Source organism: Ochotona curzoniae, unplaced genomic scaffold (assembly GCF_017591425.1).
Source record: "Ochotona curzoniae isolate NIBS_2020 unplaced genomic scaffold, NIBS_Ocur_1.0 scaffold_2453, whole genome shotgun sequence".
NCBI classification, from domain to species: Eukaryota; Metazoa; Chordata; class Mammalia; order Lagomorpha; family Ochotonidae; genus Ochotona; species Ochotona curzoniae.
The window spans coordinates 15076649-15090399 of NW_024467094.1; the positions used below are offsets into that span (position 1 = coordinate 15076649).

Sequence of the window (13751 nt, forward strand, 5' to 3'; positions counted from 1 at the left end):
TCTCTGTGTGCTTGGCTTATTTTTCTCAGCATTGTTTTCTAGGTTCATCTGTGTTGTCACAAATAATATAATTTATACATACATATCACATTTCCTTTATCCATCTGCAGATTTGGCTTCTTAACTATTACACACAATGATGCAATTAACATGCATATGCAGATATCTCCTTTGATACTGATTTCATTCTCGTTGGATCAATACCAACCAATGGGATTGTTGGATCATATGTTAGCTGTGTTTTTGTTGTTGTTTGTTTGAATAGCTTCATGCTGTTTTCCGTAGTGACAGTACTAATTTAAATTTTCAACAACAGTACACAAAGGTTTGCTTTTCTCTACACCTTCACCAAACTTGTTTTTATCTTTTTGTTAACAATCATTCTAACAAGTGCGTGCTGGTTTGAATTTGCATCATCCATGCTAATTAATGATACTGAGCATTTTTAAGTGTGTGTCTACAGGCTCTCTGTGCATTCTTTTGCCATGCACAAAAGACTTGGATATTTGTTTTCTAATTATTGAGTTGTTTGAGTTTCTTGTATATTTTGGATACTAACCCCTTATCTGATATATGATTTGTGTATGTATTCTCCTGTTCCATAGAATTATCTTTACTGGTTATTTCCTTATTTTTAAATAACTTTGCTGGATATTTCCTTTGCTGCGTAGAAGCATTTAGTTTGATAGAATTCTCATTTGTTTCAACCTGTGCCTTTTGTGTTATACTCACAAAATCATTGCCCAAATCAGGGGCACTGGCCAATCGCCATGTAAAGCCTGTGAAATCATTTGGTCTGGCCCTACTGAGGCCACTGCAGTTGGGACATGAAGCTCAGTAAGTCTATAGCAGGCCAATTTTTAAGCTGATCATTGGGTGTGGACCAAAGGACCCTTGACAGAAAAAAAAGTTCTGCACTATGGGCCCAGACCATTGTGACGAACTTTTTTCCTAATTTAAAACATTTCCTAATTTAAAATATTTTGTTTTTATAAGGTGAACAGTTTCACAATACAGATTTAGGATCATAGTGATACCTACTCCCTTACCTTCCTTCTTGCCCACATTCTCCACTCACCATCCTTTCTTTTTTTGTTTTTTCCTAAACTTTTACAATGGCACACTCAGTTTACTTCTCAGTTACAAGCGAAAAACCCACTGGGTAAAGAATTCAACAAGTGGAACACAGAAAAAAATCTTCTGCTTCTTAAGAGCATAAACAAAGAATGTGAGCAATAATCAGTTCTCAAAATGCCAATCTTGCTCTTGTAAATTACATTCTTCTACTCTCTGTATTAGTTACCATAACTCAGGGAAAACATAAGATATTTCTCTCTATGAAACTGTTTTATTTCAGCAACCATCATGTTTCCAGTTGCATCCACTTTGTTGCAAAAGACAGGGCTGAGTAGTATTCCATAGTATTTTAATGGCTGAGTAGTATTCCATAGTGTATATATACATTTTCTTTATCCAGTCATCTGTTGCTGGACATCTGGATTGATTCTGTATCTTAACTTTTGTGAATAGTACTGCAAAAAAACAAATAACTCTTTTGTATGCTGGTTATTTTGTGTGGGTAAATTCCCAGAATGGGATAGCTGGGTCATTTAGTAGATTTCGAAGGAATCTCCACAGCTACTATCTTTCATAATGATTGTTCTAGTTCACTTTACCACCAACAGTGAATTAGGGTTGGATTCTGCCCATATCCTTGCCAACATTAATTGGTTTTTGATTTTCAGATCTGACAACCATTCTAATTGGGGTGATGTGAAACCTCATTGTAGTTTTTATTTGCATTTCCTTGATGGCTAGTGAATCTAAGCACTTTAATGTGTCTGTTGGAGAAACTTGTACTTCCACTTTTTCTGTAGTTTTATAGTTTGAGGCCTTATGTCCATATCTGTAGCCCATTTTGAGTTGGTTTGTGCATATGGTGTTAAGAGGCCAGTTTTATTGTTCTGCAAAAGGGTACTCAATCTTCCCTTCATTGTTGTATTGCTTATTAAAGAGACTGCCCTCTCCCTTTGTACATGTTTTAAAAACAGGTAGTCTGAGGCCTCTTTCTTTTTTGTGAGTCCAGTGAATTTTTTATTATCTGAAAAACGTCATAGAGATGTTGGTAGGAAATGCGTTGGATCTGTAAGCTCATTTTGCTTAGTATGAACCTTTCAATAATGTTCTTCTGTGTTTTCCTTGTGTGTTTTCCAATTTCTTTCATCAGTGTTTCACAATTGTCATTGTACAATTAATCCCCTTAGTTAAATTTATTCCTAAATACAAACATATTTTGCTGCCAAAAATTGTATTGTTTTCTTGATTTCTTTTTTAATCATTAGTATATAGAAGCACTACTGATTCTTATAATTGCAATCTGACTGAATTCATTCTTTAATTAACCAATTTTATTTTTCTAAAGATTAAAGAATGACATAATTGCCTATAAAAAATAAGCAGTAAGTACTGCAATGTAAATTTTTAACTGAATGGCGAACAACATATTTGTTTCATAAAATCAAACTGAGGCTCACTCTGACATGTAAAGAGCTTTGAAATTGGCACTTTGAGATTCATAAGAAAAACAAAACAAAAACCATGAAAAGCAGCCATTCTTCTGAGATCTATCTTTGAATTGAAGTTATATGGCTGAACTGTAACAATGGGGCTCAGTGTTTACTATCTTGGAATTTGAAATTCCTGAGGGGCCAGGTTAGAGTGGACCCACTACCTTGATATCCAGAAGACTTATCAGATTGTCGTGGTGAAGATAGAAGATGCAGTGCTTTTTGGGCAGGGGAAGGTAACTATTAGGAAAATGCCTGCAGTGCTGTGTCCTCAATCTGATCCCACCTGAAGGTTAGTGGCGGGCCACCACATACAGAGAGGTGGGGAAAAGACTAAGAAACTTTACATAAGGTCCCATTTCAACAAGGAAGTTTTGCCCAATGAAACAGATAAGATATAATCAACATAATTAGGTTATAGGATACAAAGGCCTTTAAAAAGTTTATGGGAGGTCTTTTTTTTTTCTTTTTAGATTTATTTATTATTTTTATTGAAAAGTCAAATTTACAGAGAGAAGGAGAGACAAAGATGTTCCGTCTGCTCATACGCTCCCCAAGTGGCTGCAGCAGCTGGAACTAATCTGTTTCTAAGCCAGGAGTTTCTTCCAGGTCTCCCATGTGGGTGCAGGGTCCCAAGGCTTTGAGTCGTTCTCAACTGCTTTCCCAGGCTACAGGCGGGGCCCTTCTGCGGGCTTTTTGCTTATATTTTCCTTCTCCAGTCCTAAACTGTCATGTCAGAAGGGTCTGGATTGTGGATTACATCTGAAGCACCAGCAGCATAAGTACTCAAAGAAGTTGCCAGGGACCAGAGAGACAAAACATGGAGGATGTCTACAGCTCTGCCAATGCTGAATACGGCCCAGTTCCTAGGAAACAGTAACTTAAAAACCTCACAATAAAAGTCTGCTTACTTTTTCTTTTACTAAATCCTTTTGTTTGTTGTTGTATTTTGAGAGATTTTAGAATTATTTATTTACTTGAGAGAGTTACAGAGAGGAAGAGAAACAAACAGGAAGAAAGACAGATCTTCCCTCTTTTGGTTCATTCTCCAAATGGCTGTAACATCCAGGGCAGGGCCAGGATAAAGGCAGGATCCTGGAACACCCCTGAAGTCTCCTGCATGGTACTGGGCCCAAGAATTTGGACTGCTTTCTGCTTTTTCCCCAGGCCAATAGCGGGAAGCTGTATTGATGTGAAGTAGCTGCAACTCAATGGTGCTCATATGGGATGTTGCCAGCCCCCGTTTAGTATATCCTACCTTGCTTACATCTTTTTTTTTTTTAAGATTTATTCCTTTTTTTATTTGAAATGTAGAGTTACAGAGGGAGATGGAAGAGGCAGAGAGACAGAACAGGAAAGTATTCTACCTACTGATTTACTCCTAAAATGGCTACAATAGCCAGGGCAGAGCCAGATGAAGCCAGCTGCCTGGGACATCATCTGGGTTTCCCAAGTGGCTCAAATACTTGAAACTTCTTCCACTGCCTTCCCAGATACTTTATCAGGGAGTTGGATCAGAAGTGGCACAGCCAGAACTTGAACTGCTGCCCATAGGGCATGCCAGCATCACAGGCAGTGGTTTACCTCACTGTGTCACTACTGTTGTCTGACTTTTCAACAACAACAATAAAAAAGCATAAGGTACATTAACAGGTAAGGGAAATCTTCATCTGAAGAGACAAAGCAGTCATTAGAACCTGACCCAGAGGTTTGAGAATTGTCAAAGTGGGATTTAAAATGACTGTGATTAGTATGCTAAGAGCTCTGATGAAAAAACAGCAGAATGCATGAAGCTGCAAGAAGCCCTGAAGAAAGAGTAAATTCCAGAAATCAAAAACACTGTAGTAGAAAAAATGCCTTTAAGTGACTCGTCAGTGGACTGGATATCCACTAAAGAGTCTGTGAACTTAGATATATCCATAAAAACATCCCAAGGTGAAATTGAATTTAAAAGAAAAAGCCAAAAGTAAACACAATGATAAATGCATCTCAAAATTCGTGTGATGTGATGAAAGCAATGCTTAGAGGGATATTTACAACATTAAGTATTTATATTAGAGAAGAGGAAATTTTTAAATCAGTAAGTTCTCAACTTAAAAAAACTAGAGCAATAGAAACAATATGACAAAGTAAGTGGGAGGAAAACAATAGAAAGCAGGACAGAGAAGTGGGTGGTTAGCCTAGTGTTTAAGGCATCCACATTCTATGCCAGAGTACCTTTGTTCAGTACTCTCCTCCAGCTCCTAGCTCCAACTGGGTTCCAGCCATCCCCAGGAGATACCTGGTTCCTGCCTTCAGCATGATTCAGCCCATATTCTGGGAGCATTTGTGCAAGCAAATATGTGCTTGCTTGCTCACTTGCTCTCTCTCAAGGAAATAGACATTAAAAAAAAGAGCAGAAAATAACGAACTGGAGGGTAGCAGAAAAATGTGAAAGTCTGATCAATCACTGATTTTTGGAAAATAAGTGTGAAAAGTTTCATTAAACCCAAATACTCACTGTAGTTCAGAATGAGTAGAATACCAAGCAGGTCACCACTAGCATATGCATGGGAGGCAGGAGTGTACTTTGGCTGCGGTAGCGTAGTGGCTAAAGTCCTCACCTTACATGCTGCAAGATCCTGTATGGGCTAGTGTCCTGGCTTGCACGCTCCAGAATCCCATATGGGTTCGTGTCCCAGCCACCAAGCTTCCCATCCAACTCCCTGCTTGTGGCCTGGGAAAGTAATCAAGGATGGCTGAAAGCCTTGAGATGCTGCACCCATGTGGGAGACCCAGACGTGGCTCCTGGCTTTGGATCAGCTCAGCTTCATCCATTGAGGCCACTTGGGGAGTGAAGATCTTCCTCTTTCTCTCTTCTCCTCTGTTTATCTGACTTTACAATAAAAATAAATTAAAAAGTAACACCTGAAACATGTTATTGTTCTGACTCAAGAAAAATAAAGTAAAAACACAAGTTCCAGCAGAGTACACAGAATTGTGAAGATTCTAAGATTTTCTTTTATGCAGGATGATGAATTGCAAGCAGCAGTTTAACTTGCCCCTGGCCCTGTTGCTTTTGTTTTTTTGTATTTATAAAAGAAAAAAAAATTGTTTTTTCTGTAATTGCACTCAACACATTCTCCATGTGTGGAATTTTCCACCTGGGTGTCCTGTGATTCAGTTTGCCAAGAGATGTCATCAGAACCAGCCAGGAGGTCTGCTGGAGACTGAACCAATACTTCAATGAGGGAATGTGAGCTTGAGTTTGTTTTCTCAGCTTCAGCCATTGCTGCCTATGTGGGGAGTGAACTAGTGGACTTCTTTCTTTGTAAATCTGATTTTCCAATAAAAAAAATTAAATTCTAAAAGAATGTAAAAAGGCCCAGTATTTCTATATATAGTAAAATTTAAAATGGTCTCTAACATATATGATCAGTTCCATGTTAAATTTTTTGACTACTTCAGGGCCTGGTGTGGTGGCCTAGCAGCTAAAGTCCTTGCCTTGAACGTGTCGGGATCCCATTTGGATGCTGGTTCTAATCCTGGTAGCTCCACTTGTCATCCAGCTCCCTGCTTGTGGCCTGGGAAAGCAGTCGAGGACCACCCAACACCAAGCTTGGGACCCTGCACCCACAATGGAAACCTGGAGGAAGTTCCTGGCTCCTGGCCGTTGCAGTCACTTGGGGAGTGAATCATCAGATGGAAGATCTTTCTCTCTGTCTCTCCTCCTCTCTCTATATCTGCCTTTCCAATAAAAATAAATCTTTTTAAAAGGTTTTTTTTTTGACTACTTCAATATTGTGGGTTTTTTTTTTTTTTAGTTTTTTCCCCAATCAGGATTTAAACTTCACACATTGCATTTGGTTTCACCTCTCTCTCTCTCTCTCTCTCTCTCTCTCTCTCTCTCTCTGTCTCTCTCAATCCTTTAATTATTTCTTTTTCATAAAACAGTTCCTTAGGCTTAGGGATTGCCCCTTCCAACCTCTCTTCTCCCCCACCACCATTATTTTCCTCTTATTATATTAGTTTAGTCCTTTAACAACAATCACAAGTCCATCATTCTTTTATTTAAGTGTATCTAGACATTGTAGTTAAAGAGAATGGTGTAAAGTTGAGCATTCTAAATTTCATATCTCTTAAAAGAGTTTTTTTGAGGGATTTTGTTTTAAGCAGATAAGATTTGATTTCACCTTATTTATTCTTTTTTTTTTTTCAGATTAGAACCATCAGAAAGCCTTGAGGAAAACCAGCGGAACCTCCTGCAGATGACTGAGAAATTCTTCCACGCCATTATCAGCTCTTCCTCTGAGTTCCCTCCTCAGCTTCGGAGTGTGTGCCACTGTTTGTACCAGGTATGCCCAGAGCTAGAGATGGTCATTGCTCACCCCAGGAAGGACTTAGCTGCAGATAGCGGGTGGTTGGCAATAATAGTTCATTTGGGTGAATCATGCACTAAGATTGTTGAAGTTGGCTCTAAAGGAGGCTTAAATATTTTTCAGGAGCCACTCTGATGTACTTTCAGAAAATAGTTTAGATTGTTATAATTTCTTTTAGTTGGGAGCAGCTGTGAAATGTAACAAATGCACTGTGTCTGAAGGATGTGGCTGAACTGGGATATGTTATCAAATTTGTTGTTATCTTTTGCCTAAACTCTTTCAGGACCTTTCCCATAGTAGGTGATAGGCCCTGCTTTCCACATTGTAAAGTGCTTAATCTGTAATTTTGGCTTCTTCATTAAGATGTAATGGGTATGTCAGATTTTTTTCAAGTCAAGACTGAATTGCAGTGTTTTTACTATTTGTCATAACTCAGACTGTCAGATTCTTTTTTTCTTTTTGACATTCTTTACATAGTTAATTAGGGTAAAAAGGTTCAAGGGCTATAGGGAAGTGGGCAAGACTATTATTTCCATATTGTTTCCTTCATGTATCTGAGGTAAAGGGGGATATTGAAGGAAAAGCCCCACTGAGTTTCCCACCCACCCACCCCAAGTCCCGGATATGGGGCATGCTCTGAGTTTCTTGTTCAAATGGTTTTGATAGTTCACCAGTTATGAATCGCTGCCAGTCTTGCCACTCCAAACACGATGAAGACCGTCAGATTCTTAGACTTTGTAACACCAACACTGCAACTAATGCTGAATTCCAACATCCACAGTCTTCCACTTATGTTGAGGGAATTAGGTCTGTTCTAGTGCTTCTCTTGTTTCTTTGAGTTGCATGTGCAGGTTTAGAAATTATATACTTACTTCAAGGAGGTCCTGAAAATTTGCAGTAACTTTCTGTATTCTGTAATTCTGAAAGAAGCATTAGTGGATCTGAGGTTTGAGACCAGGTGACTCTGGGGCCAGAGCTTAGGTATTTGCCAAAATCACGTGTTTGCATGTCTCTCTCTCATTTACACAGTCACCCCCAGCCATAGTTTTGTTTTGTTTTAGCACTTTGCTTCAGTTGCTTAGAGACTTTAACAACCATCAGTTAATTCACCGTTTAAAAAAGCTGTTTGAGAATGCTCTGTATGAATTTTTTTCCTCATTGCTATTTTAAAAGATCTATCAGCTGTGTCTCTGAAATTTTTCCACAGTATGCACAGATGATAGGGCATACTTAGCATTAAGTCTTTGTCATGATTTTTCTACCTTTTCAAAAAAGCTCAAGGATGCTTTGTCAAGACCCATATAATTTATTCATCCAGTTAAATCTGAAGCTCCAGGTGGTTAGTTACAACATAGATCTTACTTTATTTTAAGCTTGGGACTTATTTAGGTTTCTCTTTAAAAATAATGCAGTGGGGAAAAAAAGTAATGCAGTGAATTTTTTCTTTATGAAACTAGACAAACAGAAAATGTCCAAATGTATTAAAAATAGTTTGGCACAATTTCTTGTCTGGTCTAGTATGACTATTTTCAGAGAACAAATGGGTTTCAGAAATGTCCAAGGCTTTGATGTTGGCTGATTTAAAGTGAAGGGACATAGCCACCTGATTGCACAGCCTAGGAGGGGATAGGAGAAATTCTGCACATGGTTGTTCGCAATATCAGCAAACTTGATGACCGCTCTGAGATCATGTTTCTGATCATGTAAAAGGAACAGGGTTTGGCACTTAGTAAGCACTTAGGAAATATTTCATGGTAGAATAAATTTCGCCATCCCTCTCACCAAAGTAGACAAGAATTTCGCCAACTTTCCTTGTCAGAAAAGAAGACACTAGAGCCAAGTGCAGCCAACCAGTAGTTGATGAAATCGTGTGTTGTGCTTTTTAAGCACTTTAATATAAACTGCCTTATGTATTTTAATAACAAACTCAAGCTACTATATTAAAATTTAACCTAAAAATATTCTCTTTATCACCATTATTTAAGTGTTGTGTGAGGACATTGTTTTTAAATAATTGGGTGAGCTTAACGTTGGAGAGTGGAATCCTGTGGAGCCAAGGTATGCTTATGGTGTTTAGAAATTTTGTTTTTAATTATATTCAGCAATTATAAAGATAGGAAAAAACAATTTGACCTCATGTTATTTTGTTGTTGTTATTGAGTCTCCTTCCAAAACCTTGGCACTTTTTTATCCTTTTATTTGCTGGTGTTTTCTTGTGGTTTTTTTTTTTTTTTTTTTTACTTTGGCTGTAGTATAATGATATCTTTATACTTTTATGTTTCCACTAGGAAGGATAGTTGTTGATTTTTTTTCTCTAGTAAGTATAGTTCCTGCTTTGTGAGTCCGCTGGCAAGATTCTGAGAGATAAGTGAGTATCTCGCTAGCCAGTAAACTCCTCTGAGCTCTAGCTCTTTACCTTGAGTTTATACTTTTGGCATTAAGCTTTTTGCAATGATGTTGTAGCCCACTATATTAATTTATGTTCTTCACTATGTTAGGGACTGGGCTAAAGTTGTGAAGGAATATTCAAATGTGAACATAAGTCCGATTTATAATTAAGGGATGTTCTTGTATATTTCTGTTTTTCCTCCTGACAGTCTTCTCTACCATTTGGAGAATTCTGAAAAAGCTGAAAATTATCTTTTCCCAGTAAATGTGCTTCTCCAAACTGAAGTGATTCACAAAATGATAGCTGTATAATGTAATTTAAAAAAAAATGTAAGATGTGTTTTTGTGACATGTGACCAGTAGTACTTTTATATAAAACCTAAAGTTTAGACCAAAGCTTCATGGGTTGAAGGACTGTGTTGTTTTGATTTCCTGCTGTCTCCCAGTGCCTGGAATGTCATCCAGCATGTAGGCACACAGTAACTATGTGTGGATGGATGGACAGCTGAATGGATGTCAAACTAACTTGAAGCCCAACTGGTTGTGGGTTATGGTGCTTGAATGCCCAGAATTCATAGAATAAATGGCGTGGATTAAAGAATTCTTACTTGGTTTTTATTTTTGTTTTTGTTTTTGTTTATTACAAAGTCAGATATACAGAGAGGAGGAGAGAGACAGAGAGGAAGATCTTCCGTCCGATGATTCACTCCCCAAGTGACCACAATGGCTGATGCTATGCCGATCCAAAGCCAGGAGCCAGGAACTTCTTCCAGGTCTCCCATGCAGGTGCAGGGTCCCAAAGTTTTGGGCCATCCTTGACTGCTTTCCCAGGCCACAAGCAGGGAGCTGGAAGGGAAGCGGGGCTGCTGGGATTAGAACCGGCGCCCATATGGGATCCCAGTGCATTCAAGCAGAGGACGTTAGCTGCTAGGCCACTGTACCGGGCCCATGAATTCTTACTTGGTTTTAAGAATTACTGTCCTTGCTAGTCTAGTGAAATATTGGGTCCTGTGATTCAGAAGGAATTCCTTGGAGAGGAACTTTAGTAGAGGAAAACAGTAAATCTTTGGAGTTTTTGGGGTGGCTGTTTCTTTTTCAGAATATTCTGATAAGTGATCAGTTATAATATCAGACTTCAAGCAGACCTACAGACTATAATTTCTTTCTGCAGTTTCTTCATTTTCATATCAATTAATGCTTTTTTTCTAGTTGAACTGATAAGATCCTTCTCCCAAATGCTACAGAGCTTTTAACCTCTTCTGTTTAGAACCATTTCAGAAAGCAGCCTGCAAACATTGAAAATTATGTGCAATTTTTAGATTAGTCTTTTTGAAAAGGAAATTTTCTGATTTAGAAGCTCTAAAGTACATTTTCTGTTACATTGAGCTGTTTAATTTTCGTATTATCAGGATTAATAATTAAATGCTGAATGTTGAAAAAATAGCTTTAAGTCAATTGAAGGATACACAGAGAAATATTTGACATGTCCAGAAAAAAATATAGGAAGACAAAAATGCTTTTTAGCACAGGAACTTTTATTGAATATTTTATATAAAATGTATTAAAAGCCAGGAATTAACTTAAATGTAAATATTAAATATTTTCAAATTCACTATAGAGTTTTTCTGTAATTCATAGCCAGAAGTAGTAGACATGATTGGTTCTCAACATCTTTTGCTGTTTATTTAGTGCTTGGCATAAAAATGTAATAAAAATTAAATCCAGAATTAAATTCACCCCTCAAAATTCAGTTGATTCCTAATTTTTTTTGTTGATTCCATTTGTGTTACATTTTATCATGTAATTTTATGTACAAGCCAACATTGTTTTTGTTGCTGTATGTAGTCGGTGCTGTGACTTGTTTGTGCTCATCTCTGTTCTGTAGGCAACTTGCCACTCCCTACTGAATAAAGCTACAGTAAAAGAAAAAAAGGAAAACAAAAAATCAGTAAGTTTGGAGAACTTTTTATTAGCTGTTTCTTTCAAAGCCAAACAAAAATCTTTTGCTGTTTGTTAAAAACATCTGCACTTCAGCCTATTTGACCTTCACTGTAAAATCATTCTACTAATTCTGGCACAAAATAGCTTTCATTTCAATTAACCCTGGAATTAAGTTACATGAAAACATTCTCTGTGTTCCTTTGGTTTGATTTATCCCAAAGGCATTTTGTGGGCATTTGTTGCATTGGACATCCTTGATCTAATTTTATTATTGCCATTTAAAATATTATAAATGAATTTTTAAAACTTAATTTCAAGGCCATAGGAAATGCTGACTCTCTTCATTCCTGCCTCTGGTTTGCAGGGAATGTGAGTGCTTTCTTTACCTAGAAGTGAACGTGTTTCTTAATTGTTGTATGTAGCAGGAAAGTGCTTTTTCTAAATCATAGTCAAGGTTAAGTTTTTATTTTGATTCCTTATATTTTTATTTAGAAAATTTCAACCAGATTTTAGATGATCGTGCTTTGAATATAGAAAATCCAGTGGTAAAACTACTTTTACTTCAGAGAAAAGCAATATTACATTATTAAGATGAGAATGTATTAATTTTGAAGTAAAACTATAAATATTTCATTTCACAAGCATGATATGTATAGCCTGCTTCCATGAACTTTCCCTAATTTTAAAGGAAGAAAAATTATAATCATGATATTTTCTTCCAGTGAATATAATTTTTCTTAAACATCCTATACATTCCTTTTCGATTTGCTATTTATCTGTCAGTGTGACTTATTCTTATGAGGCTGAGTCCTTCCTTTTCATATAGTCCGAATTATTTCAGCGGAAAATTAAAGCAAACCTTTAAGAGCTGAGTGAGTGGTTTTCTTAAAAAGGTGTAATTTAGAATATAGTATTGATCTGGTTTCATCTTTCATTCCTTGTCTGAGCTTTATATACAATAAAGCTTTAAATGTAAATTTCTGTTTAAAATTCAGAACCAAGTTAAAATTTAGAGACATTTACTTTTATGTTCTTTTAGAATTTCCTTTTTGATATGTTAAGTAAATTTGGTCAGCTGTGAGCAATGTGTTTGATTGGATGGCCTTTTTGGTTTTTTGCTTAATAAAAACATTTCTTTCTAATGCTTCAGCCTTCTAATTTCACTGTATGTGGATTTACTGTAATATACACTAGCACTTTTGAAATTAATTTATTGTTCCTAACACTCTGTCTAGTGTTACACTAATTCCATTGTTTGTGGTGTATTACATAATTTAAATCTTAAGCTTTTGTGTTTTCCTAGAGCATGTTTCCTAGCCTTTCTAATATTGCCTTATTTATTAAGATTGTATCTACAATTATTCCTTGAATTGTGTTTTATTCCCTGTTAGATTTATTTTCAGATTATTTGATTTTTGGACTGTCTTTCTGAGCATAGATGATGTGAAGCCATCCTGGAAATGGGGAATCTTTACTGTTAGCCTGAGATACCCTTCAAAGCCAGTGCCAAAGTCAGCACGAACTTGAAATGTCATTTTATGCAGTTGCTTGCTCAGCTGTGTAATGATCTTTTACAAGCAAGCTGATTTTATTTCAGAGTATGTAGATCATGGATTTGATTCTGTCAAATACAGAGAAAAGGTCTGGCTTATGCAGGATAGCTGTGTGGTCATACTGCAACTAATTCTATTTGGGCGAACTTTGGAAGTTAATTGTCTGCATAGCTCCAGGAAAATTTACAGTAATAGGTGGTAATGCTCTTGCTGATGAGCAGGTTATACATGTATTTATTTGCATTATGTGGTCCAGCATTTTTGCTAGGGGAAGCAAAGGAAACATTGGCTGATAACTGAATTCAACAAAGACTGGCCCAACTATGACCTTTTGTGCTAAGGGTTGTGTAGATACAGTTTAGATATTTTATGTATTGTTTTTAAAATACTTTTGTGTACATGAAGTAAAGTTGCATTTATGTTAACTTGTAGTGAAAGTAAAAGTCGTTTTATAAATTCATAGCTTATTATAGTGTTTTAATACTGTTTATGTATTATCAAATTTAATACCAAAAGTTTATTAATACTGCCATCCATGAGGTGTATATTTATGTAAAACATGGAACAGCATTTTTTCCTGAGATGTAGATAATTTGTATTTTTACATGAATTTTTGGAGACATGGAAAGTGATGAAAATGTAGTAGTTTCTATAATTTTTACAATATTCTCCTTTTGGGAAATAATTCAGTGAGATTTTTCATTCGGTGGGTTATTGCAACAGGTTACCCTTAAGTATAAACCAGACATGAGTTGAAACACTTTTGTCCCATAGAAAATCAGAAGAGAACCTTATTGGTATATTAAAGTACTAACTTTTATGAGACACATACAACAGAAAACTAGTATTTCTTTAAACTGGTTCTTTGTGAGCCAGATTGTAGCATTTAACTTCTTGAAAAGCCATTTCAAGATTTTAATGGATTAAGTTGAATACATGCTAAC

General features: G+C 36.5%; 1 protein-coding gene across 4 annotated transcripts in view; it reads left to right on the forward strand.

Annotated features, from left to right (window-relative positions):
* NF1 (neurofibromin 1) overlaps positions 1 to 13751 on the forward strand; it is a 231966-nt gene that overhangs the window by 108703 nt on the left and 109512 nt on the right. For 3 of the 4 annotated variants that reach the window (XM_041001779.1, XM_041001781.1, XM_041001782.1), the window contains 2 exons: positions 6766 to 6901; positions 11199 to 11261. In XM_041001779.1, coding sequence (XP_040857713.1) covers positions 6766 to 6901; positions 11199 to 11261 — 199 coding nt within the window. The remainder of the gene's footprint in view (positions 1 to 6765; positions 6902 to 11198; positions 11262 to 13751) is intronic. The other variant, XM_041001780.1, reaches the window with a different exon arrangement.